Below are 12,004 nucleotides of genomic sequence, written 5' to 3'. Positions count from 1 at the left end.
TGAGGTGGCCCTGTTGGGCCGGTAGGCATACTGCAGGGGGTCCAGGGTGCCCGGTATACTGCTCTGAATGCGGGCCAGCACCACTCTCTCAAAGCACTTCATAATGATTGGGGTGAGTGCCACTGGCCTGTAGTCGTTCAGGCAAGTGACTGGGCTCTTCTTGGGAAGGGGGACGATGGTTGTGGTCTTAAAGCAGGTGGGAACAATGCTCTGGCTGAGGGAGAGATTGAAGATGATGGTGAAAACATCAGCCAGCTCGCTGGCACATGCCCTGAGAGCCCTCCCAGGGATGTTGTCCAGTCCTGCTGCTTTGCGGGGGTTGATCTTCCTCAAGACTGTGCGTACCTGGCCTGGTGAGACTGGTGAATGGAGACAAGAGTCTACAGCCATGCTGTTGGTATGATGTTAACAATGTTCACCATCTTAGTTTGACGTTAGCATGCTAAGATTTTTTTACTTGCTGCAAGTTGAAGTTGATGGGAATGTCATTAGTTTTGCAAGGATTTGTTCATAAATCAAAGTACTGGATGAATTACATTTTTTATGTTTTATTTCTGTGCCCATGAACTGTTCCATCAAAAACAGCTCTAGTATGTTTACAGTCACAAACTTCTGTTAGACATGAGAAGATTGTGTGGTTTTGTAAATATGGCCATTCCAGTGGAAGTGCAGACAAAACACCGAGGCATTTTTTATTGTGCTGGGTGATTTTAATCACGCAAATTTAAAGACAGTCCTGCCAGGGTTTTGCCAACACATAATCTTTGCAACAAGAGGGGAGAACACACTGGATAAGGCATACACCATCTTTAAGGGAGCATACATGGCAACCCCTCTCCCCCATCTGGGCTCCTCTGACCACATTTTTGTTATGCTTATACCTGCCTATAGACCTTGGGTGAAACTGATGAGACCAGTTAAGAGACAGGTAAGAGTTTGGTCAGACAAGAGCATCTCAGCTTTACAGGACTGTATGGAAACCACAGACTGGAATACCTTCAGAGAGGCAGCCTCTCTCAGTGGACACACAGAATCAGTTATGGACTACATCAAAAAGCGCATGGATGATGTAACAACTATGAAGACAGTCACTGTGCACTCAAATCGGAAACCATGGATGACAGGAGAGGTTCGCTCCTTGCTAAGCATCCGAGACACCGCTTTCAGAGAGGGAGGCCCAGCAGCTCTGAAAACGACAAGGATCAATCTGGCCCGGGGAATCAAGAAAGCAAAACAACAATACACAGCAAGGATTAGAGACAACTTCGTCAACAGCGGGGAGTCCAAGCCATCACGGACTACAGAGCCCCCCGTCAGGCCTGTGACAGTGATGCTTCTCTCCCTGACCGGCTGAATGACTTCTATGCACGATTTGAGGCTACTAATAATACACCTGCCCAGAAAGCCACACCACAACCAGAGGAATACACTCTTTGTGTAACACCAACCTGCATGAGGAGAGTCCTGTCCCGCATTAATCCGCGCAAGGCTGCTGGGCCGGACGGCATACCTGGATGGGCTCTCAGAGACTGTGCCGACCAGCTGAAGGATGTTTTCAAGGACATCTTCAACACATACCTGCTCCAGGCAGTTGTCCCTAAATGTCTCAAATCTACCACCATCATTCCTGTGCCAAAGAAGTCCTCTGTGTCCTGTCTAAATGTCTACCACCCCATAGCTTTGACTCCTATCATTATGAAATGCTTTGAGAGGCTAGTCATGCAGCACATTAGGACCCTCCTGCCACTTAACTTAGAACCCCAGCAGTACACATATCAAACGAACAGATACACTGGAGACGCTGTTTCCACTGCACTACACATTGCCCTAACACATTCCCCCAGTCAGTGGGAATAGAAAAGAGAACTTCTAGTAACATCACACTGAGCACAGGCTCCCTTCAGGGCTGTGTGCTCAGCCCACTCCTGTTCACACTGATGACATATGACTGCACCACCAGGTTCAGCTCCAATATAATAATAAAATAATAATAAAATTTATTCATAAAGCACTTTCCAACTCAAGGAGCACAAAGCGCTACATCAATGAAAAAGATAACAGTTCAAAACTGTCAGTCTAATAAATAAGCATAAAACAGGCACAAGCACTCATAGGGGTATAACGCGATTTCTGTCCAGTCTGATACCTCCAAGGAGACTAAAAAATAATGGCCTTAAGAGACTAGTAAAACAGGTTAAACATTAAAAGCTTGTTTAAAAAGATACGTTTTTAGAGCTGACTTGAAAGGTACCAGCTCAGTTATAGAGCGTACATCTAAGGGTAAAGAGTTCCACAATCTAGGGCCATACATGGCAAAAGCGCAACCTCCCCATTTCATCCCAATCATATCATTAAATATGCAGATGATACTACAGTAGTGAGTCTTCTTACCAACAATGACAACACGCTGTATAGAAAGAGGTGGAGCAGCTGACCAGGTGGTGTGATAACAATCTCTCATTAAATGTGGAGAAAACTAAGGAGATGGTCTTGTACTTAAGGAGAGGCAGCGGTGAACACCCACATCTGACCATCAATGGAACTGCTGTTGAGAGGGTTAAACAGCACAAAGTTCCTTGGGGTGCACATTGCTGACAACACCACCTGGTCCATCAACATCACTGCTCTCATCGGTAAAGCCCACCAGCACCTTCACTTCCTGCAGAGACTGAAAAAGGCCAAATCCCCTCCACAGATTATGACATCTTTTTACAGAGGGACAATAGAAAGCATCCTGACATATTGCATCACTGCCTGGTGTGACAGCTGCACTGCTGCAGACAGAAAATCCCTGCAGAGAGTAGTAAGGGGGATGAAAACAGAACTCCACAATGAGAAAGAAATAAAGAAGACTTTAGAAAGATCTGTCTTTGTGAATTTTATTCTTGCAAGAAAGAGTAAACAAAGTGTTATGTCAGAGAAGCTCAAAAGTCAATTTGTCTCAGCCTACTTATACAGAATGCCAAGGAAAAAGAGGGAGGATGTGTCCTTTAAAAGAACAGTGTGGCTACACATTGAGTGCCTGGCAATCTAAATAACCCTGGTTTCACATATTTGGTTACAAGAATTTTACTGTTATTGCCAGTTACTGCCTGCAGTCTGTCCCAGACAGTCACCTGATTGTACCACTTCCGGCTCCAAGCGTGTTGCTGAAAAATTCCTTTAACCTTGCGTGATGATTGAATTAAATAGGACTTTAGACAGATCTGTCTTTGTGAATTTTATTCTTGCAAGAAAGAGTAAAGGGTTATGTCATCTCTCAGAGAAGCTCAAAACTCATTGTGTCTCACAGCCTACATATACAGAACGCCAAGGAGAAAGAGGGAGAATGTGCCCTTTAAAAGAACAGTGTGGCTACACATTGAGTGCCTGGCAATCTAAATAACCCTGGTTTCACATACTTGGTTACAAGTGTTTTAACGCCATATAAGGGCACTCTTCTTCTGTCATATTGCATAATCCTGAGTGTCTTTCACATGTAGCACACATCCTCCACATGTTGCACACAGTGCAACATATGGAGGACATTTTCAGGGGGGACATTACTGCAGCATATACTGGAATTGCTTTCTCTTTCCCTTTTTTTTTGTTTGTCTGAGCCCTGGCGTCTCTCTACCAGTCAGACTCCAGTTCAGCAGATGGAACTCTTTGACTTGAAGAATCACCCTGACTTTATATCGCTGGGCGGAGGGTTCGGACCTGTGAGTACCATTTACTTTCTTCTAGGTGTAACTGCACATGTAGATGGCAAGAACATACTGGGTGTGTGCCCTATAAAGTCAGCGCTCAGAAGCTCACTATATAGTTGTAAATACCAAGACACATGCTGTCATTTTAGAACAGTGAGTGGTGTGTGAGGTTCATACTAATCTCATATGATCTCTCTGGCCATGTTAGGTTGCTGATGATGGTTATGGAGTTTCTTACATCATTGTGGGCGAGGATATGATTAACTTCCATGTGTCATCCAAATACTCCTGCAGTGAGACTGTGAGTAAAGCCTCTGGTTACTTTCATCAGTGTTTAGATAAGGTGCTAATGCCATATTGATGCTTTCTTAGCATATAAGGACTACACATTTGTGACTGATGTTCTACTGTATAGTCATTCCAGCTGCGATAGTAAAGTCCATTTGGGAATAGTCATCCGACCTTGACCATGATCTGAACACACAAATCTACTGTTTATTCAGACAAAAACAACAAGTCTCTGTATGGGGATTGTTGAAAATACTATTAATATAGATAATTACCAACCTTATCCATTAAAATTATTCTGACTGAGGATAAAAACAGGTTTCTGACCTTGATTTGAGGCTGAGACAGAATTCATTCAGCTATTAAATGTCTTATGCCTAAAATCTTCCCTCCTGCCAGCATACTATTACTTTTACTGGCCTGACTATACTGATGAGACCGCTTCCTCCTCATTTTAATGGTGTGGCTGCTAGAGAATAATTAAGCTGCAAATATACTGTTGCTTCCAGGCAAATTTTAATTTTAGTCTGGACCAATTAATACGAGCCTTCGTCTATGGACCTGGCTTAGTGTCTGTAGTAAGTAAGTAAGAATTTCATTGTACAGGGAAACACGTTTCCTAACGGTGCATATGACAAATAAACACTTTGACTTTGACTTTAGTCACACACAATCTGTACTCCCAACTTCCCTTATCTAAAGAATAAGGCTGATAGAAGAGAGCAAAAAATAAAATAAAAAAAACTGTAATTATAAAGAGTTTTGGATGATACCTCAGTATTGTTGAATCTAGCGACCTTTCTCAGGGTTGCTTGTAAGAGACTTGGGGCTGGCATCTCCCTGGGCTGGCCCTTTCTGGCCATGGCATGTTGCTCTGCTGAACACTAAGTCTCTGAGGGCTGCAGGACCTTGAGACCTTTGAAAAGTTTCTCTGGCTGGTAGAACCACAGGATATTTTGCAATTTGCATTCCATACTTCCTGACTGTACCTAATACAGACATCCTACATTAGATTTTTGTTTTGGGAGAGGCTCTGACCTGTGATCAGGTCATGACAGTTGCCAGTTGGCTTTTCCTTTGTACTATTTTTAATCTGACCTTTCAACTTCCATTCCATACTTCCTGACTGTACCTAATATAGACATCCGTCATTAGATCTTCAGATCATGACAGTTGCCAGGTGACTTTTCCTCTGTACTGATTTTAATCTGACTTTTCAGTTTAGCAGGGTTTTTCTCAGGTCTGCTCTTTTTTGGAGGCTTATCAGGCCTTTAAAGTCATTAAAGTTCCCATGGCTGCTCATTTTGCTAATCTCCAGCCATTTAATGTTTAATCTTGGGTACCTCTAGATAAGCTTGGCACCACTCATAACTCCAAATAGTAATTGTTGTGTTGCAAGTGGGCAGCACAACAAACCGTGATGGCATTAATTAATCAGAATTACTGAATTCAAACAGGTAGTGTAGCACCGACAATAACATCATCCGTTCTGTAACCAGCAACACATCACATGCTGCAGACATACTGGCCTCAAACAGGCACTGTGCTCCGGGGGAATCGAGCGTTGATGAGTTGATTATTAATCGTCGTGGGAGGGGGGCTTCACTGACAGGCTGCATCTAGGCCAGGTCAGGTAGAACAGTGAGTCCCTGTACAGGAGTATTCCCAGACAGGCAGTAACTTCAGACCCTGTATTTTTCTCCACATCCTCTGGTCACAGTGCAGCAGCCTACAGGGGTATGAAGGATGATGCACACAGCTTAATTATTTACTTAAATAACTCAAAGCATTATTACACAATACCTGCTCAGTTTTCAGCTTTAGTTTTCCTTGGTCTGGCAGCCTGGTAGTGTATTGTAGTGTTGTATTACTTTCACAGGAAAACCACAAAGCATGACAAGCCAGAAAAAATGGGAACTGGTTTGCTGGCTCTCTTCCGTTTCCTTTTCATGTTCTAAAGTAGAAGCCTACATTCAGGAATGGGCAGATACATGTAGGTCAGCACGTAACAAGAAAATGTAGGACAGAAATGCCACTGTAGGTCTTCACATTATCGTCATTGATTTTGTTAAACACACTGATACCAGTATTAGTATGAGATTCTAAAGTCCAGTATTGGTTGTGAAACCACTTCAGTGTTTCCTTCCTTCTCTACCTGTGATTGTTTTATCTGCTTTTCCTTTTCCCACTCACTTGTTAGTTCTTTTGCTTTTCTTCATTTTAGGACTCTCACAGGTTTGGGACCCAGATAAATAAAGCTCTCGAGGACATTATGACCATCCTCTCTGCTGACACCAAAAGCACCTCATCCTCCAAAGGCACAGCCCAGCCTCAGTCCAAGAAGCTGTTGTGAATAGTTGAGAATCGGATATCTACACTGAGTCTAGAAACCATAACGAACTCATTATCTAGAAATATTATTATTGGCAATTAAACTATTTGGCAAAAACTTAACAAATGTTTGCCTTAAAATTCAGGCCAACTGGGTTTCGGGAATGAATATCAACATGTTTAGTTTGGAGTTACTAGAGTCATGTACAAGTGATGTTTAAGACAAAAGGAAAGCTGAATCTCTAGTAGAGACAAACAGTGTAATAATGCTGGATAGTTTCAGCGTAACAGTGCACACTAAACAGTGTTGAAACGCAGCCTTCTGGTCATTTTTATTAGAAGTTGCAGCTAAATTCCCACACTGCTCATTAGTACTCCATTTATTTGCTAACTTTTGTTACTAGTTGCTTTTGTTTGATGAATCTCATTCTGAAAATACAGTATAATCATAAGACTTTATTGAAAATTCACAAGCTACCCAGCAGTATATAAAGTGCTTCAAATATAGGCATATAAGGTGGTTGAGTCTTTACCAGCTCCAACATTAAATGTAATGTATGCAATAACGCATCAGTACTTTTATTAACACTTTTATTCTCAACATTTTGAATGCAGGACTTGTAACAGAATTTCTACACTGTGGTATTGCTAAACTGAGTACTTCTTTCACTGCCATCCCCTGGGGACATGAATGCTTTTTAAATTCTATCCTGCTGCTCACTTATACACATTTGTTCGATGCTGTCTCCTGTTATTCATTATCCAATCCCTCAGAGTCTTGTTGTTCAACATCTGTTTCTACTGATTTCAGGACTGAGGATAAAAAGTCCTTGCTCACATGCTCTTTTAGCATATTTAGTTTTGGTTGTACTCACGCACAAATCCTGTGTCCTTTGTGTCACCTTATACTTTACAAAGCATACGCTAACATTGGCCGACAGCTGGTAGACAGCTGTTGACATCACAGGGTTGACATCACAGCGGATATTTCAGCCTCTGTATGTTGAGTCACATGTATTGTGCTGATGAAGCCCAGTGAGAATTCAGAAAAAAAAACAGAAGCAAGCACAGCAGTGTAATGAAAAGAAACTGAAAGACAAAATGGGACATTTCTGTCCTGTGAGATAAAGTGGGTTCAGACTAGGTGTCTTTAGCAGGTACTGACTTAACTAAGTCCTGGCTGCTTTGTTCGCCTATCTGTTTGAGTGATCTAGTGTGCGCATTTTGGCTGGGGGTTTGTGTAATTTTTACTTAAGTGGATCAGAGCTGGATTTTGGAAAGTTCAAAACCAAGAAACTGGACTGTGTTCACTTTGATATGGGAACAGATAAGGAAATCAAATCCAGGCTTTGATCTGGTTCAAACCCTCAGAACAGGTGGTTCAAAACAAATCCATAGGATTGGGATCAGTTTGGTTCAATAAGCCTGGATAACCTTGATCGCACCAGAGGGCTGGATTTCTAGTGGATAACCAGAGCAAAATGTACTACACAATTAATTTAAAAACATGTTTCACTGTAAATAAGATGGTAATGTTTGTAAATTGAAGTAATACATCATCTATATGTTTGATGCATTCTCATTTTTGTAACATTTGCCATGGCCTCTTGCATACTGTACCTCTCAGAACAGTGTATTCATCCAAATCGGGAGTCTGTGACAATAAAATTTTCTTCAGAAAAGTTATGCCAATCACAATATTGATTAAACAAAAAAAAAAAATCTTCAACAATAAAGGCACAGTGATTTTATGCAAGTGTTATATAGTTGGAAAATATTCTTTTTTTTTATTGTTAAAATGGTTCTGAATTGCTGTACCGTCTGTGTCCTTATGATGTTCTTCATATCCACTAGCAGATAGGTAAGGATTAAAAGACTTATTCAGGATCTGGTAGTCTTGAAAGGTCTGAATCTAGATCAGGGTGATTTTTATCCTTAATTGGTTTGAAATACCAGGACAAAATCTAGCTGAGTTGTCTGATCCTGGATCGTGAAATATTGGATTTCCAAATCTGCTTGTCGTCACTCGGTGTTATACTGTAGCAGTGCAATGCTGAACGGGTGGAGTAGTCTTTTAAAATCACAGCCATTTGTGTTCACAAGTCACTACTAAAGACATTTATCAAGCAAAAACAATGAGCAATTTTAAGGTTTGGTCTGTTTGAAATTGTGATGGTCACGTTTCATTTTCTGACATATATAGACTAAATGATAAATTGGAAACATTTTTGCTGAACATATTCAGTCAGTTGCTCTTAGGATTCCTTGGTCTCAGGCCATGAAGCAGTACTTTAGCTCCAGTGTAAATAAGAAATCACCGGAAATCAAGGGGGCGGCCTTTTTCATAACAAAGGGGGAATGAAGAGCAAGGCACGAGGGGAGAGGACCCAGCGAGAAACTTGAGCCGCTCCATTGGAAATGTTATGATGGGTGAGGAGGAGCGCAAACTTTAAATACTGTACAAGCATTTGAAAACCACCAGGTGCCTTGAGATTGCAACCACAGGTACAGTGCCTTGAACTTTAAGGTATTTTGAATCAAAAGTATTTCCTCAGTGATCCCAGACTGTGACAGACAGATTTAATGGGGAGAATTCATTAAACAAGATAGCAAAATACTCAGTGGCAGAAGCATCCACAAGTAATTAATGCAGGAATCCCCTAAAATGTCATTGTGAGTTGCAGAAACCACAGAGTGGAAAATATGTGATGAGATTTTCTTTGTTGGAAGTAATGTCTCCAACTCTGTCTGAGGCTACTCCCATCATTTTTTCTGTTAATGGTTTACCAACAGTGTAAACCCAAATAAGTTAAAGTCTTTTGTAATACCAGTTTCTTTGCCCTGTTATTAGTGTTTCAACCAGTTGGGGTGAGTGGATAGAGGAGAGAGAAAAGAAAGAAAAGCATCAGGACACAACAAACAAGCACTGGGCAGGTTAATGTGGCCAGTGACTGCTCATCAGAAATGTTGAACTCTGGAGCAGTCTGTGGCACCATAACTATAAGCTTTATCCAAAAAAAAAATAAATAAAAAAAAAAATGTTAGTTTTACACTTAAACAAAGCAGAGAGCTTGCACAATGCCTGGATGTTTGCAGTTCAGTGAGCGGGTCTATTAGGGGGAATCCTATCCAGTAATTGTGAGCTGTGAGGTGGTTTTCTATGGGGAAAACCCATGATTTTCCCTGAAGTTTCTCCAAGTTGATTATAGATATGATAATACATTGTCTTGGCTGAGATGAAAGGCAGGCAGAGTGCCAGAGCACAGTTGGATTCAGATTACAAATTGTTCCCTACAACAGAAGCAAACGGGACACAAGCCGGTGATGCCATTAATGTCCTATGAAGACTGACTAGCAATATCAGTGGATAGTTTCATAGTCCATTCACTGTCCGTTTTTCCTTTATTCATGTTGCATTGTGAGTATGCATACAACTTGTTTGCATACTCACATACTCAGTGTTTTTATTTGTATTTTTGCCTATTTATTTTATCAGCATTTTATTTGCTTAATATGAGCTTGTATCTTGCTATTTGCACTTGAACTTACATTTTCATTTCAGTTTTATTTGTTTGTTCAGTGCTGCTGTATGTGCTCCCAGTTTTACAAGTTGTAATATTTTTATTTGTGACAAATTCAAAACTCTGGGGGCTTCACACTTCAATATGTTAATTGTGTTTCTCAGATGCAAAGTGCATCTGAGAAAGTCAATGTTAAGGCTAGAAGCCTGGGCGCTCAGTGGGCACCACTTGAATTCAGGAGTGGTTTATTAAATGGTCATATACTTGTATATCACTTTTCTATGCATTGCAGCACACTCAAAGCACTATCACACTACTTGGCCATTCACACATCACTGGGAGCAACTGGGGGTTCCGTGTCTTGCTCAAGGACATTTCAGCATGTTGAGTGGACAAGCCGGGAATCGAACCGCTAATCCTCCAGTTAAGAAATGATTCGTTCTACCTCCGGAGCCACAGCAGCCCCAAGTTAAAGGTTATTAAGGGACAGTCTTGTAGAGACAAGACTAAAGTGGCTTGAAGTTAAATGGTCAAATGTTCAAATTGTTGTTTGACTTTTGTGTATTAACAGGTTTTGCCAGTATGAAACAGATGAATTCCAGATGTTAGTGAAATTTAGTCTTGAAATAATGGTATCTTCATGATCATTAGTTTTCACACTGGCCCTTGCCAATTTGTATCAATTAAAATGTCAAAAACTGAAACTAAAATAAATGAAAATGAAACAGAAATGAGTCCATAAAATAAAAACTAAACTGGGACCAGTGAATTCACTGGTAGAACTAAACAGGAATTCAGATTGAATCAAAGAATAACATTGAAACACAGGAAGTGAAAGACTTGTGTGCCAGAAGCATTCGCTTTCTGTTCCTCAAGCTGTCACACTGTACTTCTCAACTGACCAGCTGTTGTTGTGTGTGGTGTGTGCGAATTAAGGAATCGGGGAATTCTGACCAGGCTGTGTTTAACAAATGTGTTTAACAGTGATTCTTCATCACTAGTCAAAATGTAGGACTCATGTTGATGTTCCAGCTCCCTGCCTCATGAAATAGTCCACAGCAGGCAACACCAGGCATGAAACAGAAGCAAAAACAGTAACATTGGTCACTTAGCATTTCTGTATTTTTATATTTATTCATATTAAAAATTTTTCTTTTTACTTCCTGTTGCTTTATAAAGCGCATTGAGAGGCTCTGATCTTTCAGATCAAAAATAACCTGAGGAGGGAGCTTGTCCTAGAGTTTGTCAGCAGTCCATTAATGCCCTGTGTGCTTGAGGGAAAGGGAACAGTGACATGGCCTTCCCCTCCATGTTGCCTAATCCAGTCTCCCCAGAGCGACCGCAAATCACATGTAAAATGGTCTTGGTAAGTGGTCTTATATTTGTATAGTGCCTTTCTATGCTTTACAGCACACTCAAAGCGCTTTCACACTATTTGGCCATTCACCCTCCCAAACAAACACACACACCAATGACATCACCAGGAGCAACTGGGGGTTCAGTGTCTTGCTCAAGGACACTTCAACATGTTGACTGGGCAAGTCAGGAATCGAACCGCTAATCCTCCGGTTAGGAAACGACCCGCTCTACCTCCTGAGCCACAGCCGCCCGTGTCTCAACTGGACAGGGAGGAACATCACTCATACAGCTCCTCCTAATACATCAGTGGGGTAGAAAGATGAGTTAATAAATAAGATAATACAATAGATAATAACTGTAATAGTGAGATAAAGATTAAATGAATAGATAGGAAAAAAGGGTGGGCAGTGTGTGGGTGAATTCTATTTTATTATTGATACAGTGGGAAAAACAGGAATGTGTCTTGTGTCATGAAAATAATAATGCTGTCAGCAACAACCATAAAGATAATAATAATAGTAGTAGTAGTGGCAGCCACCAAAATGTAAGAAACACACACACACATAAAAACAGCAAAAAAGAAACATGATAACTATCATTTTGATAACTATCACTATTTATAATAATGACAGAAAGATGCCTCAGCCCCAGGCATTTGGATCAAGTTGAGATGTGCCAAAGATGGGTTCCAGCTGTCATTAAAAGCTGATATAGTGTTCTTGTTAGTGCATGCTATTTTCTTTAATGTGAAGTATTCTGTTAGAAGGTTGTTCCAGTGATTTATGTGTGGTGAAAAGAAAGAACTATAGCAGTAAT

At 40.9% G+C, this 12,004-nt stretch overlaps 1 protein-coding gene across 1 annotated transcript in view; it reads left to right on the top strand.

The window, feature by feature from the left end:
* Positions 1-8,045, top strand: part of cpt1a2b (carnitine palmitoyltransferase 1A2b) — a 43,517-nt gene extending 35,472 nt beyond the window's left edge. Inside the window, exons 17-19 of the mRNA XM_020585957.1 lie at positions 3,590-3,701; positions 3,898-3,990; positions 6,202-8,045. Coding sequence (XP_020441613.1) covers positions 3,590-3,701; positions 3,898-3,990; positions 6,202-6,330 — 334 coding nt within the window. The 3' untranslated portion in view covers positions 6,331-8,045. The remainder of the gene's footprint in view (positions 1-3,589; positions 3,702-3,897; positions 3,991-6,201) is intronic.
* Positions 8,046-12,004: the final 3,959 nt, after the last annotated feature.

Source organism: Monopterus albus, unplaced genomic scaffold (genome assembly GCF_001952655.1).
Source record: "Monopterus albus unplaced genomic scaffold, M_albus_1.0 scaffold389.1, whole genome shotgun sequence".
Taxonomy (NCBI): domain Eukaryota; kingdom Metazoa; phylum Chordata; class Actinopteri; order Synbranchiformes; family Synbranchidae; genus Monopterus; species Monopterus albus.
Note: the sequence above shows the minus strand (reverse complement) of the source record. Positions and strands in the feature narration are given on the sequence as shown.